This window comes from Euphorbia lathyris, chromosome 1 (genome assembly GCF_963576675.1).
Source record: "Euphorbia lathyris chromosome 1, ddEupLath1.1, whole genome shotgun sequence".
In the NCBI taxonomy this organism is placed as follows: domain Eukaryota; kingdom Viridiplantae; phylum Streptophyta; class Magnoliopsida; order Malpighiales; family Euphorbiaceae; genus Euphorbia; species Euphorbia lathyris.
In genome coordinates this window covers 79,826,108-79,846,479 of record NC_088910.1, presented here as the reverse complement: position 1 = coordinate 79,846,479, position 20,372 = coordinate 79,826,108, and the positions used below count along the sequence as shown (strand labels likewise).

Here is a 20,372-nt window from a genome sequence, read left to right as displayed (position 1 = left end):
TTGTGAATAACGTTCACAAAGACTGAATCAAAATGTAAATAATTAAATAAATAAAAAAAATTATTTCCGAAATTAATAAAAAAGAATATTAAAATTATTATTAATTTTTTAATAAAAAATTATACATTCCACACCCGGTTCGGTCGGTCAACGTGCGCGCGCGTGTGTGGTGGTCAACCAAAGAGATAGGTCCTCACCCTTTCACAAAAGTGGGTACCCCTTGGGGCACACCCCAAGCATGTGAGGACCTTCTTTATAAACATCTCCACCAAGTGCTTTGAAAGCAATGTGAGATTTTTTTCACTTGAAAAAACATAAAGACACTTGAAAAGGCTTTATTTCATAAATTTTACTTGGGTTAAACCCAACAATCCTCACCCTTTGAGGCACCTTTTGGATTGAGTTAGGCCTTTATTTACAAATCTTTTATTTCTGATGTAATATTATGTTGAATGTTTTTTTGGGTTTAGAGCTTATTTGTCCTAAATAAGCAACTTGATAAGTTATTTGTTTCAATTGAGCAATTTGAGGAGTTATTTGTTCGAAATAAGTAAGTTGATGGGGTTACTTGTTAAAAGTGTAAGTATGAGGGTCAGTTGCAATATTAAGCCTAGATTAAACATTGAATTTAGATGGAGTTGTGTCTTGTATCTATCGAGTCGAGGGTGGGGAGTGAGATTCTATGTTGAATTAGACCTGGAAACAAGATAGAAAAATGAAAGGCAATTTTAATATTGACAGTAAAGTTAGTTAAAACATATAGAGGTGGGAGAGGAGAGAATAAATAGAAATTAGTTAAGATTAATGTGATTATGAGGAGAATTGAAGGAACATTATATTATATGAGAGGGAGATTTAATCAGAAAGTTTGGTGTAAGTAAGAGAGTGTTTGTGATGTTGTAACAGAAGACACTTACAAATCTCCAAATTTTTGATTTTATTCACTCTATAAATTCACTTCAATTTCAAGACTAATTAATATGGAGAAAGCACACACTAAAACTGCGCTAAAGGTTTCTTTTTGTTGTTTTCCTTTTTCATATATGTTATGTTTTGATTTTGTTATTTCAATTATCAAAGGAGTAATACTAATGATAATATTTTATTCCTAAAGTTTGTTAAGGCTAGCTCTCAGTCTGCTGTTCAATGGACAACTACTGCTACAGGAATGGTGAGATTCCTATGTTACACTCTTTCTAAGAGGGACATTCCTATGCATAATGCATTAAATATAATAACTACTCTTTTTCAATTTTTTTATTTTTGGTTTCTTAATTTATATTATACAAGATTAAATGGGTTGCTGGATTTTCTTATGGTGCTTATTATTCCATTAAAAAAATAATAATTATCAAACTAAGCCAACTCAATTCGTTTTTTTTTTTTTTTTTTAGTTCTTTAATTGCTCAGTTCAAAACTAGTTATGATTTTAGGTATATTCAATTTTTTCAACTAGAGTCGATTTTGAACTTATATATATATACCTACTTTTAGTTGATTTTGGATACATGATAAGTTATTTCGATTCATTTTGTTTATCATAGCATCTGCTTAGTAAATATGAATCATGTTGGGTCAATTCATTTCTTAAACGGGTCATGTTAGGGTCTATCCTTAACTAGTCAACAGAGTAGATGATACGATATGTTTAGAACTCGTCACTCCATTAATTGACACTCATATCTGTCAATAATTCATTTAACCTAAAAGATTAAGTTGATAGTTAAGCTTCAATAATACTCCCTCCGTTTCATTATAAGGTCTTTCTAGCAAAGTAGTTTTTTTCCTAAATATAAGTTATTGTAGGATTCCAAAAACTTTTAGTTTAGTTTTTTGGTCCAAATATTAAATTTTTGTATTGATACATGTGTTTTTTAATATTCCAATACGTATTACCCAATAGTGACATGAGAGAGAATTTTGTTTAGTTAACCAATATATTTCTTAATTTGTGTGAAATACCCTAGAATGACTTATATAATGGAATGGAGGGAGTAGTTTTTATTATAATCTAATACACCTCCACACTCGAATGTCGTCTAGACCTGAAGCATACAACTAGGCTCATCCTATAATGTTTTAAAATTTCAATTAATAAATGAATTTGTTAGCATTTGAACACTCGTTCACTTAATTTAAAAAACTTGACATCATTTCAATCAAAAGGTTAAGCTGATAGTTAAAATCCACTAATAAATTTTAGGATGAATAATCTATATTTTTACATATTCATCCCTTAAGTTTTTATTTTTGTCAACCCTCTCTTCATTCTTTTAAAATCAATAATCAAATTAGACTAAACTAAATTTAAAATAATAGAATTGCCATGTACCCACTTTATAATAATAAAATATTTATTTTTTATTTTCAATTTTCAATTTTTTATATATAATCATATTCTCTCTACTAAATTTATTAATTTTTATATAATTGTAAAAAAATTAACTTAGCGGAGTATAACTTGTTTCGTGAAAAAATGAAAATATTTTAAAAATTATAAAATTAGAAATAACGATTATATAAAATTGTAACAATGAACTTTTTATTTCTAACAAACTTTGTGGATAAAATAAAAAAAAATACAATTTTGTACAATTTTCAAGCTTTATAATAATGTTTAATATTATTTTAAAAATATTATTTTAAATAATAAAAAATAAAAATAAATTAAGAGAATAAATAATAGAATATTTTTATGTTTATATATAAGTATAAAAATATTGATGTGTATATGCTATACAAAAATAAATGCAGAGACCGAAAAGTTGATTAAAATAAAAATTTAAGAACTTTAAAATATATATGTGACTGACTAGTGTTATAGGTAAATACATAAACCAATAAACTATTTACCCTAAATTTTATTATAAATTTTCATATTACCGTTAAATATTAATATAAAAACTATTATTGAGTATTAAATATAAGTTTACACTTTTTGTTCAAATAGTTCATTGGCATATTATCAAAACCTTATAGATTAAGTGGTTGAATGTTCAGTTTTACGACATCTTTAGTAATCAAATTTCAATATATGAAAATATATAAGAAATCAATATAAAAACTAATATACATATTAAGCTAATAACTAGATTCTTAGTTACCCTAAAGTAGGACATGATATGCAATTATGAGGCTTGAAATTCCTAAAAAAAAAATAGTCGTATAATCATTACAATACATATATAACAAGATGAAGACATAAAACATAATGGTTGAGGTTTTGTAAAAAGTGGGAAATAATCATATTGTTTTTTTTTTTTTTTTTTTTTGAAAAGAAATTAATCATATTATTAAATTGATATGATTAAACATTAAACATGATTAGACTCATAGCAATGGATTGGATTGTTTGTCTAACACAGAATAAACTTTTATGGTTGTTGTCCTATCCCATCTTTTCTTCTTTATACTATTTGTCACAGGAAAAAGATGAAGTCAATGACAAACTCTATGATAAATCAAAGGTACGTTACTATTTGTCCTATCCCGTCTTTTTATATTTATATATATATATACTGAGGATTGTATATGATGATGTATAGGCTAACCCAAAATCTGCTACCAAGGAAAATACTAAACCACAAGAATTCAAACTCCACACACAACAAAGAGCTTATAAACGTGCAATGTTCAATTATTCTGTGAGTTATTTTCATATATATCATCATTAATTTATTAACTTTTATTTATTTATAAAACATTGAATACTTATTGGTATATATGCAGGTTGCAACTAAGCTATATCTTAATGACCTGCAAAAGAAACAAATTCAAAAAATTCAAAAGGTGATTTCATTTATATTTTCATTCATTCATTATTTTCAAATTTAATAAGATGGAAATTTCTAAGCAGATAATAGAAGAGGAAGAGGTTAGAATGCTGAGGAAAGAGATGATTCCAAGAGCTCAATTGATGCCTTTCTTTGACCGACCTTTCTTCCCACAAAGGTAGATTTTCCATTTATTGCAAATTTTATTTTAGTCACAAGCAATAACTTGTTTTTGTTAATATTGATGCAGATCAAACAGAGCTTTGACAATCCCAAGAGAGCCTAGTTTCCGTATGTTGAACACTAAGTGCTGGAGCTGCTGCAACTCTGCCAATGGCAATGAATTCCACCATTTTCATCATGCTCCTGCCTGGAACTATTGACTCTCGTCAAAATGCATATGTAGCAATAGATTCTTTTTCTTTTCTTTTCTTTTCTTTTGGCATGCATGTTTCCATAGACGTTTTAGCGAGTTTATCCTTCAATCAGCTTTTCACTTAGATCTTCTTCACATACTAATACTGTCAATTTTGTGTTATATATTTTACCAGATCAAGAAGAAAACAAATCTTACGCATTTTTTCCTTTTTTTCTTTCTTTTTTTTAAATTAAGCTACATACCCTCACAAACAAAATCTCGTGTCGCGTTCCTTCGAAAGAAAGAATAAATTAAAAAAAATATGTATATGAATTAGTAAATATCAAACAGTTATGCATATTACATTAGAAAAAAAGGACTTCACTTTTGTATGCTGGTTGGGTGGTTGAAACATTGGCCTCCTCATTTACACTCCACACTACTTACCACTAAAACAATTGCATTTTTTGTATATTATGTCGCGCGCTGCTTAATATACCACTGCTCTTATAGCTTCTATTGTTTAATATTTGACGCATGCACTTATTAATATCAATTAAATGCGCATAATAATGAATTATTAATATAAAAAAAGAGATGTGCATAATAATTAATTATTAATAGAAAAAATTCAAGAACATGCTCTAATTTCTTATTTATTTAATTCTTCTATATTTTTATAATTTATGTTTTAAAATGTTAAGGACGATATTCTAAATATTGTTACATATGTTCTATAATTTGTGCTATAAAAATTAAGTATAATGTTTTAAAATAATAGTAAATATATGGACCATTTTTTTTGTTCAAAAAAAAAACTCATATTCTAAATAACATAACGTATGTTCTAAAGTTTATAGTTTGTTTTCCAAAAATTAAGTATAATGTTCTAAAAAAATTAGTAGATATCTGGATGGTTTTTTCATTTGTTCCAAAAATATAATTTATAACTCATGTTCGAAAAAACATAACACATGTTCTAAAAAACATAACGTATGTTCTAAAGTTTATAGTTTGTGTTTCAAAAATTAAATATAATGTTCTAAAAAAATCAGTAGATATTTGGATCGTTTTTTCATTTGTTCCAAAAATATAATTTATAACTCATGTTCGAAAAAACATAACACATGTTCTAAAAAACATAACATATGTTCTAAAAAACATAACGTATGTTCTTTTTTTTTTGAAATTTGGAACCAATATCATTTAAGTAGAAATATCACAGTACAATGCATCAAGCAGAAAATCAGGAGGTCGAGATGACCAAACTGAAAACTCAGCCAAAGAATAAGATATACCTGCTAACTGATGGGCAACCTTATTAGCAGAGCGACTAACATAAGTGACACTAATGTCATTAAAAGAATTTATCAGACACTTGCATTCATCAAGAATACGGCCATAAGGAGATATAAAAGATTGTTGCTGTAAGTGTTCAACCACCAAGGCGGAGTTAGTTTCAACTTCGCAACTGTTCAAGCCAAGGCTTTTTAACCAACTGAGTGCTTCCTTTACTCCCAATGCTTCCCCATCCCTAGGAGTAAAGTTGCCCCGTATACGCTTGGAGAAGGCATGGTGAAAAACTCCAGCTCTGTCACGGACAACGCCCCCCAAACCGAGCAGCCTAGAACCTGCAACAACCGATGCATCAACATTAAGTTTGAACTCAAAATTGGTTGGTTTCAACCAGCGAGCCGAACATAACGTATGTTCTAAAGTTTATAGTTTGTGTTCCAAAAATTAAGTATAATGTTCTAAAAAATCAGTAGATATCTGGATCGTTTTTTCATTTGTTCTAAAAATATAATTTATAACTCAAGTTCGAAAAAACATAACACATGTTCTAAAAAACATAACGTATGTTCTAAAAAACATAATGTATGTTCTAAAGTTTATAGTTTGTATTCCAAAAATTAAGTATAATATTCTAAAAAAATCAGTAGATATCTGGATCGTTTTTTCATTTGTTCCAAAAATATAATTTATAACTCATGTTCGAAAAAACATAACACATATTCTAAAAAACATAACGTATGTTCTAAAAAATATGTCGTACGTTCTAAACTTCATAGTTCGTGTTTTAAAAGTTAAAATATATGTTGTTTCAAAAAAAAGTTAAAATATATGTTCTAACGTATGTTTTAAAAAATATATTTTCTTATATAACATAAATTACAAAAATATAAATGAATTAAATAAATAAAAAATTGGAGCATGGGTTCTCACAAGAGCCCTCTCCTATATATAGGGGAGGAATCAAGTGAGAACCCTCCCTTAGGCGAGGACGCTTCCTTATGGTGAGAACACTCAAAACTACGTCGTTTTGAGTGTAAAAATCAATAAAAAATAATAATAAAAACATTCAATGCTACTAGTGGGAGTTGAACCCTAACAACTTTATTACTTATAATACACTTTACTTACCACTAAGACAATTGCTTCTCTTATACATTATATCACGCGCGCTGCTTAATATACTATTGTGCTAGTAGCTTCTATTGTTTAATATTTGACGCATGCACTTATTAATACCGATTAAATATGCATAATAATGCATTATAAATAGAAAAAAAGAAATGTGCATAATAATGAATTATTAATAGAAAAAAATACAAGAACATGCTCCAATTTCTTATTTATTTAATTCCTTTATATTTTTGTAATTTATGTTATATAAGAAAATATACGTTATGTTTTTTTAGAACATACGTTATGTTTTTTTAGAACATGTGTTATGTTTTTTCGAACATGAGTTATAAATTATAGGGTAAATAATTTATTAGTCCCCTAGTTTTTACCTAACACACTGTTTAGTCCCCCTATTTTGAAAAACACATTATAAGGTCCCTAGCTTTTACCAATATTAACACTTTGGTCCTTTTGTCTAGTTTTTTTAGACCTGTAACCATTATATTTTAGCATAAATAGACATATATAAAATAACAGAGTAACATGGTCAACTTGTATTGTACCGTGGTTGTCCTAAAAGCTAAGATATGTTCGGTTAAAAATCTAAAAAAATAGATAAAAGGACCACAGAGTTAATATTGGTAAAAGATAGGGACCTTAAAATGTGTTTTTCAAAATAGGGGGACTAAACAGTGTGTTAGGTAAAAACTAAGGGACTAATAAATTATTTACCCTAAATTATATTATAGAACAAAGGAAAAAACGATCCAGATATCTACTGATTTTTTTAGAACATTATACTTAATTTTTGGAACACAAACTATAAACTTTAGAACATACATTATGTTTTTTAGTCTTATATAACATAAATTATAAAAATATAAAAGAATTAAATAAATAAGAAATTGGAGCATGTTCTTGGATTTTTTTCTATTAATAATTCATTATTATGCACATTTTTTTCTATTAATAATTCATTATTATGCACATCTCTTTTTTTTCTAGGTCTGCTAGACGAAGGACACATCCTTTAGTTGTTCATAATCGTCCCCCTGATATTAACATTAATATAAAGTATACCCTGCCAAATCCTACTGCCAACCCTAGTGTCAAGGAGAAGCCTAACCCTAAATTTAGGGGGGATTCTGGGGCTGCTTCAGGCATCACTTTAGGATCCAGATTTGGGGCTCTGACTATTGAGGAAGTACAAGATTCTGACCAGGTTGACGAGCATATTGAGCAAAGCATGCCAGACTTAGAATCTGTTGAACCATCAAATAAGGTGGTTGAAAATGTTAATCCCCTTTTTGTCTCCAAAGGTGAATCCCAGGTGGGGTCCCAGGCTTTGGCATCTCAAGGGAAGAAGAAGATAAATGAGGTTAGTATTCCTAATCATTATGGTGATCCTGGTATTGGGAAGACTATGGGTGTCAACAAAACTAGTATGAAAAAGCTAAAGGGGAAGCAAAAAAGTGTGCATAACACTATGGCTTTACCTGATAAGAGAGGGCCTACGGGTACCTCAGTGAGGCTCTCAGGAGCCCCTAATAAATATCTGGCTTAGGTTTGTGGGTGCGGTCAGTTGTCCTCCAATCTATGGATTTGTTGCTTTGGAATGTTAGAGGTGCGGCTAGCAAGGCTACCCGTGTCCATGTTAATGATTTAATTAAACAATTTAATCCTTCTGGTTTTGCATTAATGGAAACTAAGATTAGTTGAGATAAAGCAGATGAGGTGGTTAAAAAGTTTAGGAACTGTAACTGTGTTAGATCGGAGGCTACTGGCCGGGCTGGTGGGATTTGGCTTTTCTGGAAGCCAGATCGTGTTCATTTCGATATAATTAGTATGGATAAACAGTTTATTCATAGTAAAGTGAGTGTTTCTGGTAATAACCCCTTTTTCATTACCCTGGTGTATGTTGATCTTGTCCTGAACAATCGAAAACGGCTTTGGGAGGTTCTTTACTCTATGAGTGTTAACATAACTGAGTCTTGGTTTGTGGCTGGTGACTTTAATAATATTGGCCTTATGAGTGATCAGAGAGGGGGTTCGCATCACTATGTTAACTGTTGCCTTAATCATAAGAATAGTATGGATTTATGTGGGCTTTCTGATCTGGGCGCCTCTGGTCATAAGTTCACTTGGAAGCGCAACAGTACCTTCGTTCGGCTGGACAAAGTTTATGCTAATGTTTCAGCTCAATCTACATTCCCTGAAGGTTCTGTGTTAAATCTCCCGTTCTGTCATTCGGATCACTATCCTATCTTATTCAGGATGATGAGAGGCAATCGGCCTAGGGGGGAGAGACCTTTCCGGTATCAGGTGGCTTGGGAGTCTCACCCTAAGTTTAAGGAATTCGTTCAAGATAATTGGAAGCCTCATTCGAATGTCCTTCAAGCTGCTGAGGGTTTCAGAAAGAATGTGAGGGGATGGAATAAAAATGTCTTCGGGCATATTATTAGGAGGAAGAATAAATTATTGAGTAGAATTGAGGGCATTCAGCGTAGGTTGGAGGTGAGGTTCGATCACAGTTTGGATGGCCTTCTCAGAAAAACACACCAAACAAGGTATTTAAGTTATTGCTTTGCTTTAAGTTGAGTGCACCAGAGACAACAAACCAAGACTTTCCATGAAATTAAATTAGGCGGTGGTTTCCGGATGAACTAAGTTTGAGTGAATTGTTTTTTAGTTTTTTAATTATTTAATTAAATTATTAAATGATTGCCATGTCATCAGGTAGCCACTCTACAAGTTTGAAAAAGTCAAATTTAACATTAATGAACAAACTCAAATCTAGACTATTGGATCTTGATCCAATGACTATTATTATTTTTTTTGGTAGGACAGGAAAGGAAAAAACAAAAACAACAAAAAAACAAAGGAATTAGCCCGGGATCAGTCTAGGAAAACCGACCCCCACCATATCATCCCTCAGAAGAGAAGAAAGGAAGATAGGAGGAAAAGAGAAAGTAGAAACTCCCAAAATCCTATTGTGGCCTTTTTCAGCAAGGCGGTCCACCACCCTGTTATGTTCCATGTAGATGTGACGGAAACTGATGGTCTCAAAAGAAGAACAATACCTTCTAATCCCTTTGATTAAGTTCTTGCTACTTAGACAAGTAGTGTTCAAATCAGAGATCATTCTGATAGCTTCCATATTGTCAGATTCAACGATCAGTTTTTTCAAACCCAGGTTGATAGCTAATCTGAGACCAGAATAAATCCCCCATAGCTCCACCGAAAAGGAAGAACCCTTACCCAAATTTTGAGTAAACCCATGAACCCAACCGCCTTCCTCATTTCTCAACACTCCTCCAGTTGAAATTTTACCATCTTTCAGGCAAGAGCCGTCCGTGTTTAATGACTATTAAATAGTACCCATGGATGGTGATAAAATGACAATACACATTAAAAGTGAACCCACACACACACACACACATATATATATATATATATATATATAAACTCTAATTATCGTATAATAAATACATATATACATATATATTGATAATCTAAGAAATATTTTTTAGTATATTTCAATAGAGCATCTTTGACACGTGGATCGATAATCCTTCATAGAGACCATTTGATCCAAACTAAGGAATATCCCCTAAAGATGCTTATAGTGTGGGTCCCTTATAACGTTACAAGTATAGTTCCAAGGGGGGGGTTAGGAACTATTTAAACTTTTTCTAACTTAGGGCAGACTTCTTTTCTTAAGACAAAAGGTTTTAACAGCGGCGCTGAGTAAACAACAAGATACTGGCTTAGTCAACTGGTGACTAGATCAGTTTCTTAACTTGAGTCAGGATATAGCACTTAGAGTCTATTCCTGAGCTCCGATGTTCGATGCGCACAACTCAGCTTGACCTCTTTACTTGGTCAGTTTTTGGTTATTTAAGCAAGCAATATATATAAGGAGTTTAAGGTAAGAAATGCGTTACTCAGCAGATTTATCCAGGTTCGGCTTCTAAGCCTACGTCCTGTCCCCGGAACACGTTCCGAGCTTTCGAATCCTCTACTGAGCTCTTTAAAGGTAGAGCCTCAAACCTTTTACAATCTTAGCAATTGAGTATAACAAGAGTACCTTCCTCTATACCTCTACTCAATCCTAATCTCTCACTGAGTACTATAACCGAGTACTCAGCCTCTCCTTTCTAATCTCTAGAAATGATAAGTGTTTGTCCTAAACAATGATTGCTAAGACACCTTAGATGATTGAATAATCACTCTAGACTTTTACACAAAAGATATGAAATTTAGTGTAAGATTGCTTTGCTTTTTGCTTGCAGAACTTGCGTAGAAATTTGGTCAGCGTAATGGCTTGATCAAGTTCTGTGTGGAATGAAGCAACTGATGGCATTGTTTATAGAGACGTCTTGAGGCATCGGTCATTTCGAATTTCGAAATAACCGTTGGAGGGAAACGGCTTCCTGTCGTTGTCATCCTGACTTGCTCAGAGCTCTCGGCCAATCAGATTTGAGTATCTTCTGTCCTCGGTCAGCTTTTGGTCAGCTCGGCAGAATGTCTCTCCTTTTATGGTAAAGTCAACTGGACAGCATACTGTGTCGTCTGAACTTTACCCAAAGTGGAAACACTTTGTCTGGAAGTTTTCCTTAGCCAGCTGCTGTCTTGTACGCTTTGTTGAATCAACTCAGCAGCTTCGTTCCGAAGTTGTTCCCTGAAGGTCTTCTAGATCCTTCTTCCGCTGAGTTGCGTTTTGTCCATAACGACAACGTTTTGACATACGCGGGCCGAGTTGCTTTAAACTGTTTGACTTGGGCTTTGACTTCCGTATTGGGCTTGGGCCTTTTAATCCTTGTGTCTTATAAACAATTTAACTCAACATTGAACAAACACATTAGTAGAATAAATCAAAGCATTTAAACTTAGTGTGTTTAGAATATTATACTTAAACAATTTTGTCAAATCAAAATTATGTGGAAAGGTGTTTCAACATATAGTACCATCCGGCTACATGGATCAATATCCACCGTTCATCCCAGAATCAGTACGAAGAATGGAGAAGAGCATTCGGATCATGTGAAGCAGTTACACAAAGAACGATTGCCACATAGCAGGGCTAGGTGGATCATATCCACCGATCGACACTACAAGAAATAAGGTAGTTTGTGGCAATAACTATTGTCACAAACTCCTGAAAAATTATCATGTAACAATATATGTGACGATAAGTAGGTGTCACAGTGATTATCACGTAAAACTATGTTGTTAATATTTTTTGACAAATGTGACATTAAAATATTGTCATAAAAATATTATTATTTGTGATAATAACTTTATTGTTACACTACTTTTAATTGTTAGAACTTTTATTATAACTAGAAAATAAAATATTATCACAAACATAGTATGTTGTTATAAATTATATTTTAATTAAAACTAAAATCGTGTGACGACCTTGCTTAGTTGTCTCCAAAAAGAAATATTTGTAACATTTAAAATTGTCACATAGATAAATTTGTAACACCATTTTTGTATCGTAACATTTTATATATGTTACAATTTTATATATGTTATAATATTTAGTTCTCACGAATATAATTTTATAACAAAAAATTATTGTAACTAATCTATATAAGTAACATTTTATTATCTTGTTACATTTACAAATTTGTCATAAATTTTTTTACCACCAAAAATTATTTCTATCAATATTGCTTGGTCACATATATAGATTTGTACAAAAAAGTTATTGTAACAAACATATATCAGTGGTATAATAATTTGCAACAAAATTTATTGAGTGACAATGTTTATATGTTATTTTAATTATTATCATATATGAGCATTTTATTTATACATTTTTATATTAGCTAGTATCGTAAATAAAATAAATATAAAAAATATTTTGTTGATTAAATTTGAAATAATACAATAATTTCAATAAAAGTATCAATTTACATAGTTATTAATGACCAACCACCCAATTGAGCCGTCTAGAAATAACGTCCAAAACTTTCAACTATCTCCCTCACACGATAAATATTCCCTACCCAAAACCTTACCTCCCACCATGCAAATCTCGCTAGATGCTATGAAGTATTCAAAGTTTGTAAACAAAATAATATGATTATATAATATATAGTAAAAGTGATCAAATGGTACTCCTTTACACTTTGGGATTGGTATCTAGTTTAACTAGCTGGATGAAAGATTCTAACATGCATATTGGCAATATTATTGTCGTGATTCCAAAGAACTAAACTGCAAATACTCACTCTTAAAATAATTGGAGCCATTGAAGCACCTCCCTTTTTGCTAAATGAGGCAATTTGAATATAGAGATTTGAGGAAATATAATATGCAAACCAAGTTAAGATGCATATATACTATGTTTTTTTATCTGTAGGGCCTTGCGTTCTTCTTAAATGATATGTAAGGTCACTACAGCAACGATAAGAGTACTTCTGTAAACATTACTAGTTTAGGGATTAAACATGTAATTTGCTAAATCAATAAAATTAGTAGAGATTAATATAAATACACTAAGATATAACCATTAACTAGCTTAACAATATATTTACCCGAAACTGAATAAGCGTCAATTTCTCATTCATCACTTGTCCGTTTTGAGTTTATAATACACCGTTAAAAAAATCGCATGTCATAGAATACGTTTACATATTTCAAGTTATTCTAAATTCTATTTATCCGTTATATATTTAAGTCTCAAGTTGACAAAAAATAACAAACCAAAAGTTGTTTATAATTTGTTTTGAATATATATAATTTATAAAAATAATTTTAAATTAATTATATATATTTAATATATATAAATATTATTTATTTATTTATTACGTCATCCGGTTCGACCAATCCGAGCCATTCGATCCGACCAAGTGACCTGTGACCCAGTCACCAATCCGGTTTGATGTCCGGTCCGATTTTGATAACATTGTCCAAAAGTAGTGGATTATTTGAAAAGGGAATTTGAGATGAAAGATCTTGGAAAGACAAAATTTTATCTTCATATACAATTGAATTTTATGCTTGTAATGAACGTAAGTGGTTAGCTATATGCATAGTTGTATTGTTTATATACTCACTCTTATCTGATTGCTGTACTTGTAATTGTCATGTTTGGTTGGTTGATGTGTCAAGCTTGTGGTAATAAATGACTAAGTGTTATTAGCATTTATTGTTATTAATGATAACTGAGATTGAAATGTGATTGATGGTTGGTATGTAATTATTTGGTTATTAATTCTATTTAGGTGAATTAATTATTTATAATGGTTGTTCGATCACTTGATGTAAATAAAGATCATTTCCGACCTCAAGAAGGTAGAGAAGAAATTCTTGGTCATAAAGTACCATATCTTAGTGCAATAGGTGCACTAATGTATCTTGCTAATAATACGAGGCCAGATATTGCTTTTTCTGTCAATTTGTTATCCAGATATAGCTTTGCATCTACACGAAGGCATTGGAATGGAATTAAGCATATATTATGTTATCTTCAAGGAACTATTGATTCAGGATATTTATTCACATATGGAAGTACAACTATATATTGGCGCTCTAAGAAGTAAACTATTACATCTACTTCTTCAAATAACGCACAATTAATAGCTATTCATGAAGCAAGTCGAGAATGTGTTTGGCTAAGATCGTTAACTAAGCATATACGAGAGTCACGTGGTAGATTATCAGATGAAGGAACACCGACTACAATATACGAAGATAATGCAGACTGCATTGCTTAACTTAAAGAAGACTACATTAAAGGAGACAGAATAAAGCACATTTCACCAAAATTTTTCTTTACGCACGATCTTCAAAAGAACGGTGAAATCAATATTCAACAAATTCGATCTAGTGACAATCTGACAGATTTGTTCACAAAGGCATTACCTTCTACAACTTTCAAGAAGTTGGTTTACGTTATTGGAATGCATCGTCTTAAAGGCCTTCAATAATATTGCGATTAGGGGGAGTAAACACTGTACTCTTTTTTCCTTAACCACTGGTTTTGCCCCACTGGGTTTTACTTGGTAAAAGTTTTTAATGAGGCAGTGCCCTATTCGCATGGATGGACATCCAAGGAGGAGTGTTATGAATAAATTGATGGATGTCCATAAGTATGACCATTGTAATTCCTCATTCTTTAATGTTGTAACTCTTCATTTATTAAAGTTGTAACTATGTATTCTTTAATATTTGTAACTCCATAATGTATGCTCTTATGTAACCTATATATTCATAAGTCTATAAATATAGGTTTCTTTCATGTAATAGAGTACTAGTAAAAGGACAAGTGAAATACAAGAATACACTTACTCTTTCCATTGTTCTTATTCTATTGCATGTTATCTTCCTTATTTTATAACATTTTAGAAATATTAGTTTTGATTTTAAATTCCCCACTATTTAAGCTCTTTGATTGTATCATTGGGCTTAATTTGAACAATTTGGGTTTATCACTTTTCCCGACTCCATTGGGCTTGGCGCACCTTGCATTCGAGATCGAAATTAGGAAAAACTAATAGAAGATAAGAAAGAAAGGGGCAATTGTTCTTCTTTTTCTAGATCTCATTCAGTACTTTAGGTTTTGTTTCTGCGATTTATAATATTCGATTGCCGCTTGCCAAAATTGGGTACAATCAACCCCCGTTCGCGCCCATATCGTGATTCCTGCAGCTCTCTGCTTCTAATTCGGTTTCCGTTTTCTCACTCTTAGGTATTTGTTTTTCCTTTGTGGTTTGCTTTCGGGATTGTCGTATTTTATCCTTAAGAGTAATCTTGGTTTTGTTTCATTGCAAACGTACTCAATCAGTAGCTTACCCCCTTTCACTTACTTCTTTTCCTGGTTATTTGTATTAATTCGATCAGTCTGATAAATTCTTGATGTAGGTGCGCTGTTGTGAAGCTTTGGGTTACGAATTTTCATATTAGGGATTTTGAGAATTGACTATGGAGATACAGACGAGTGGGAAGCCCATTGATTCGCTATTAGAGAAGGTTCTTTGTATGAATATACTCTCATCGGATTATTTCAAGGAGCTTTATAGGTTAAAGACTTACCACGAAGTAATAGATGAAATCTACAATCAAGTTGACCATGTCGAGCCGTGGATGACTGGAAACTGTCGTGGCCCGTCTACTGCTTTCTGTCTTCTGTACAAGTTTTTCACCATGAAACTCACCGTCAAACAGATGCATGGACTTTTAAAGCACCAGGATTCTCCTTATATCAGAGGGGTAATGAAATCGTTTCTTTAATATCTCTTATATTGATTAGCTATGTGTGATTGGGGATTATATCTGAGCTGTGGAACAAAAGGATCCTTTAATTGCATGAATTCTGCCTTTGCTATTGTTCTATTTCTTTTTAATTTGTTTTACTTGTCGAAGTTACTTGTCTTCATTCAGGATACCATCTCCTCGGCAGAGTTTAAGAACTATTACCGTACTTTACCTTACCATCAAACCAAACACAATTACATTATTAAACCGTTAGTTACCTTACCTTCTATCCAAACACAACAAGTTATTTCATACACTTCACTTTACTTTAAAACACCCCCATCCAAACAAGGCCTTATTTCAAGTTAATCGAAATGCAAAACTTACAGTATATACATGAAGCTCTAAAAATAAATGAACAATAAAGAATTCGAGTACCTCTACTATTTCAAGCTTTGTTAAGCATTGACTTATCCCTTTATACTTTTCCTTTATAGTTTTCATGCTCAGAAGTTGGGGATGTGGATATGCGATGTGCTCAGTAGCATGTAAGCATTCCCAACATTTTTGAATGATTGTTTGTTTATGTAAGAAACTAAAGAAAGGTTAAATAAGAACACATTGCCTTAATGCTAAATTAATTTATACTAATTATTTTTGGAGACCAATGTTTTTGAAGTGAGAATCATTTTTGAACTGTGTAATAGGATCTGTTCGCTATATGGTTTATCTTCTTTATACTGAATAATTGTGTCTGAGTGTCTCCGCATTTGGTATTAGAGAGACCTTGATATGTGAAAAGGAAGTTATCACAGAAGTTATGAATTTTGGAAACTTGCCCAAGAGTGAACAGCTTTAAATTGCTTGAAGGGCTTTTCCATTGCATAAGTTTTTTTCACTGGCCGTATGTGGTTGTGTCTAATTTGGTCATAAGGGCTTTTTCCTTTCTTTCCTACATTTAAGCACTAAAGAATTGAAATTTGTATTTGGACTGTTTATTCTCATTTGTACTCTAAACCACTAATTTACAATGCTGGGTAATTTAATGATTCAATTGCAATTTGAAATGATACATCGAAAGATTGATTGATTTTTCTGGATGTGAACTTCAAAGAGCTTGTTCGTTACAAAGAGGTAATGGACAAAACATATCTGATTCTGGTCATTTTAAAATCTTTCTTTTGATACTATAGTACATATATACACATGATAATGCCCTTGTTTTTCATAGCAGATTTCTACATACCCAGGTTGAGGGTCCTTGTTTCTTTGAGTCGCTAAGACTTTCTCACTACCACATAATACTGCACTTGCTTTGCCGAGCAGATATACGCAACACCAAGGTTTGAGGTGTCTCGATTTTTTGATTCTCACTCGATTTTATCTGATACTGTTACATCTATGGGAATATATGGATAACAGAACCAGGATTGTATCCCTTGTGTATCTTCAAAGTTGTGCTGTTGCTACTGTTTCAGTTTACTTGAAGCTAAGGATAGGGATCTTGTATTTTGTTGGCATCAAAATGTTAAGAGGTTCCCATTTCATTACCTGCATGTTCAATTTTTGCTTCTGTATGTGCATGTTCGAACACATGTTTTGCTTGTTTTCTGAGATATACTTTCATACCCACCGAAATTTGAACTTATGATGCATTGTTATTGATGTGATTGAAATTTTAATTGCAGATTGGATTCCTCTACTTGAGATATGCTGCTGATCCAAAGACCCTGTGGAATTGGTGTGAACCATACATAAAAGATGATGAGGTACTTGATCAGAACCTTTCTTATATGATAGTTGACATTTTCTCTCAGTTTTGGAGTCAACAGAACCTTTCTTATATTATAGTTGATATTTTCTCTCATTTTTGGAGCCAGTGAGGTTGAAAAATTTCTGATAGTAAAGTCATTCACTTCTATCTCAGGGTCTTGAAATGCTCTTTTGTAAGGAAGAATTATCAGCTTCTGGCAATTCTTGTAATTGCGGTGTATCAAACAATTTTGATTGCTCATGCTTTTCAGGAAACCTTTGAGGAAATAAATTTAGGCTGCTGAATTGTTCTACAAGTTATGTTCTAGCTTATTCGCCAATTTCTTCGGAATACCAGTAATTTTGAATCTTATCTAACTAAAAGTGAAATATTAAAATTCAATAGGGAAGAATAAACATTGCCTCTTTACTGAAGTACACACTAAACTTGTTGGAGAAAAAAACCTCACAGATTTCTTTACAAACTCAAAATGAATTCCTAGAAAAACTTAAGGATCCATTTCTCGCTGAAACTTCTTCTGACTAAGAGGTCTTATCTTCTTTGCATGTTTATGTGATACGTTTTCATATTTGTAGGATTTTCAAGTCTCTGATGAACAAAACTTTCATCTAGTTCAAGTCATCTTATGTACAAGTGCTACTCTTTACTTGCTTACTCTTGCTAACTAATATGATGTGCTTTTAGTTGGCCAAACATTTGTTAGATGCTATTGCATGTGAATCTAGGCATAAATTATGTGGACGTTATTGTATATCTTATGGATGTTTCAGAATATCTATAGATTTTAACTTGTTAGAATCGGTATATAAATCATATACCAGGAATTCTCCCCGGGTTCTAATGGACGAAAGACTACAATGGGCGTATATGTGCGTGATTTGCTTCTTGGACAGGTTAGTTGCATTAAGTTTGAAGGCTTTGTACTATTCACGTTGTCATGTTATGTTATCCTTGTAATGAAAATATAAATAATAGTTTATGTTTTGCTCCAACAGTACTACTTTGATACCCTTTTCCCGCGCATTCCTGTTCCAGTATTGCGGCAGATTGAATCTAATCTTGAGAAGATGAAGCTCCCTACCAAACCTTCTGGGGCAACAGGGGATTCGGTCCGGCATGGATCTGATGACACTGCACGTCGGCCACCTTCAGTGAAGGCTGCACTTTCAGTCTCTTTTGGTCAGCGTGCTCCTCATCGTGCATCAACCAGGGACTCATCACCTGTTCGTCGTACAATACAGCCACCCTTATATGATAGAAATGGGGATGATGCAAGAAGATCTCCTAGAAGTCGTCGCAGCCAAAGTCGCGAATATTCTGATAAAGAATATTCAGACAGAGACAGAGACAGGGACAGGGAGCGGGGGCGCGACAGAGAAAGAGACCGTGATCGAGAACGGGGACGAGACAGGGACAGGGATAGGGAAAGGGACCGAAGGTATGATTATGATAGGAGATCCAGGTATCCTGAGAGAGAGAGCAGAAGGGACTACGAACGAAGCAACCGGGATGGAGATAGGCACTACACAGAAGGAAGTTCTCGTCGTAGCCGAAGCAGGAGTAGGAGTCGAAGCCGAAGCAGGAGTATGAGCTTGCAAGCTAGTGCTGGACCATTTGATCGTCATCAAAGTCCATATACTGATGGAAGCAAGGATAAAACATCAGCATCAAGCAATCTAGCAAAGCTCAAGGATATGTATGGTGATTTGAGTGATAAAAAAGGGGATAATGACCTGGGAAGGGTTCCTCGAAGGGATAACAGTGGTGAAGAGGTCATTCGACTTGGTGGTTCTACATGGAAATAGTTAAAAAAAAACGAGCATATCAGATAATGAGATCTCTGAGCAGGGTATCGATTTCAAGGATTTCAAGGGTTACTCGAGGCATATAGCATTGATGAGTAAGATGTTTTATACCAGCATATTTAACAGATGTGTTGATTCAGAGGGATGTATGTATGTTAGATTACAGCCTGCAATTCTAATTAGTTAACATTATATTTCATGCTTGTGTCAGTACAACTGTTTTACACAACTTCTGCAGATCCTACTCTATGCAACTTTCATGGATTTTATCATGCCTGCAGTTGAGTTGAGGGCTGTATATAAATCCGATGAAACCATTTTGCGTTGGTTCTGCTTTCGTAAGCATTTTGGTCTGACTAAATAGATATATTGTCTTCCAACTTTCAACTTTCAGCAGATTAATTTTAAATTCTCTCAACTCATTTATGTTTCACCTATAATCATGATTTGACTTGATCCTGAAATCAATTCTGTTTCCTTTTTGGTTTTACTTGATCTGTTCATATGTAATACAACTTATGAATGTACAAGACTTGTTTGATATTATTAGGTGTCTTTTAAATTAGTAGGTAAACTCTTTTTACATTCTACTGACTGATACAGGTTTGCTGCTCAATTACTTGCATGAAAGCAGTTATCATTCTATTTCGAATTTAAGAAATGGTAGCTGAACTTTCCAAGCTTCTTAATTTTCATTTCTTCTTGAAGAGTAAAATCTTTCCAAACCTGCTATCTATGGATGTCAAGTAAAATGCAATCTCTGTCCGTAATATCAATTTATCTATGAATGACAACAAATTAAGAAAAATAAGGAGAATCCAGAAAAAAGGATAAATTACACTTGTTGCTCAATTTTATTTTATGTTTATGATCATTCAATTTTAAAACTTAACATTATGACCATTTATAAAAGAAAATGACCTTAAAACGAAATAATTTAAGAATTCAAGTTATTTTGAACAACACTTATCATGGAATTATAATTTTGAAAATTTCAAATTATAATTTTCAAAGTTCTCTCTTAATAATAACTCTCTGTCTCT

At 32.4% G+C, this 20,372-nt stretch overlaps 2 protein-coding genes across 11 annotated transcripts; both read left to right on the top strand.

The window, feature by feature from the left end:
- Nucleotides 1–965: 965 nt before the first annotated feature.
- On the top strand, nucleotides 966–4,341 carry LOC136210719 (microtubule-destabilizing protein 60). Its single transcript, XM_066002100.1, has 7 exons — nucleotides 966–1,013; nucleotides 1,115–1,171; nucleotides 3,426–3,467; nucleotides 3,546–3,644; nucleotides 3,730–3,789; nucleotides 3,857–3,951; nucleotides 4,024–4,341. Exons 1-7 carry the CDS (start codon nucleotides 981–983, stop codon nucleotides 4,154–4,156), a joined length of 519 nt encoding a protein of 172 aa, XP_065858172.1. The 5' UTR covers nucleotides 966–980; the 3' UTR covers nucleotides 4,157–4,341.
- Nucleotides 4,342–14,990: 10,649 nt separating this feature from the next.
- On the top strand, nucleotides 14,991–19,722 carry LOC136203009 (pre-mRNA splicing factor SR-like 1). 10 transcript variants are annotated; one of them, XR_010674694.1, is made up of 7 exons: nucleotides 14,991–15,244; nucleotides 15,418–15,765; nucleotides 16,865–16,884; nucleotides 16,985–17,093; nucleotides 17,173–17,285; nucleotides 17,439–17,519; nucleotides 18,346–18,417. XR_010674694.1 is itself a non-coding variant. In XM_065994040.1 (7 exons), the coding sequence occupies exons 2-7, from the start codon at nucleotides 15,478–15,480 to the stop codon at nucleotides 19,327–19,329; spliced, it is 1,380 nt and encodes a 459-aa protein (XP_065850112.1). In that variant the 5' UTR covers nucleotides 15,008–15,244; nucleotides 15,418–15,477; the 3' UTR covers nucleotides 19,330–19,722. The 10 variants fall into 10 exon arrangements, 5 of the variants coding, with proteins under 5 accessions (XP_065850139.1, XP_065850151.1, XP_065850112.1 ...); XM_065994040.1 differs by lacking the exon at nucleotides 17,173–17,285 and adding an exon at nucleotides 18,520–19,722 and having other exon boundaries at nucleotides 15,008–15,244; XM_065994067.1 differs by lacking the exon at nucleotides 18,346–18,417 and having other exon boundaries at nucleotides 14,995–15,244; nucleotides 17,229–17,285; nucleotides 17,439–17,520.
- The last annotated feature ends 650 nt before the right edge of the window (nucleotides 19,723–20,372 follow it).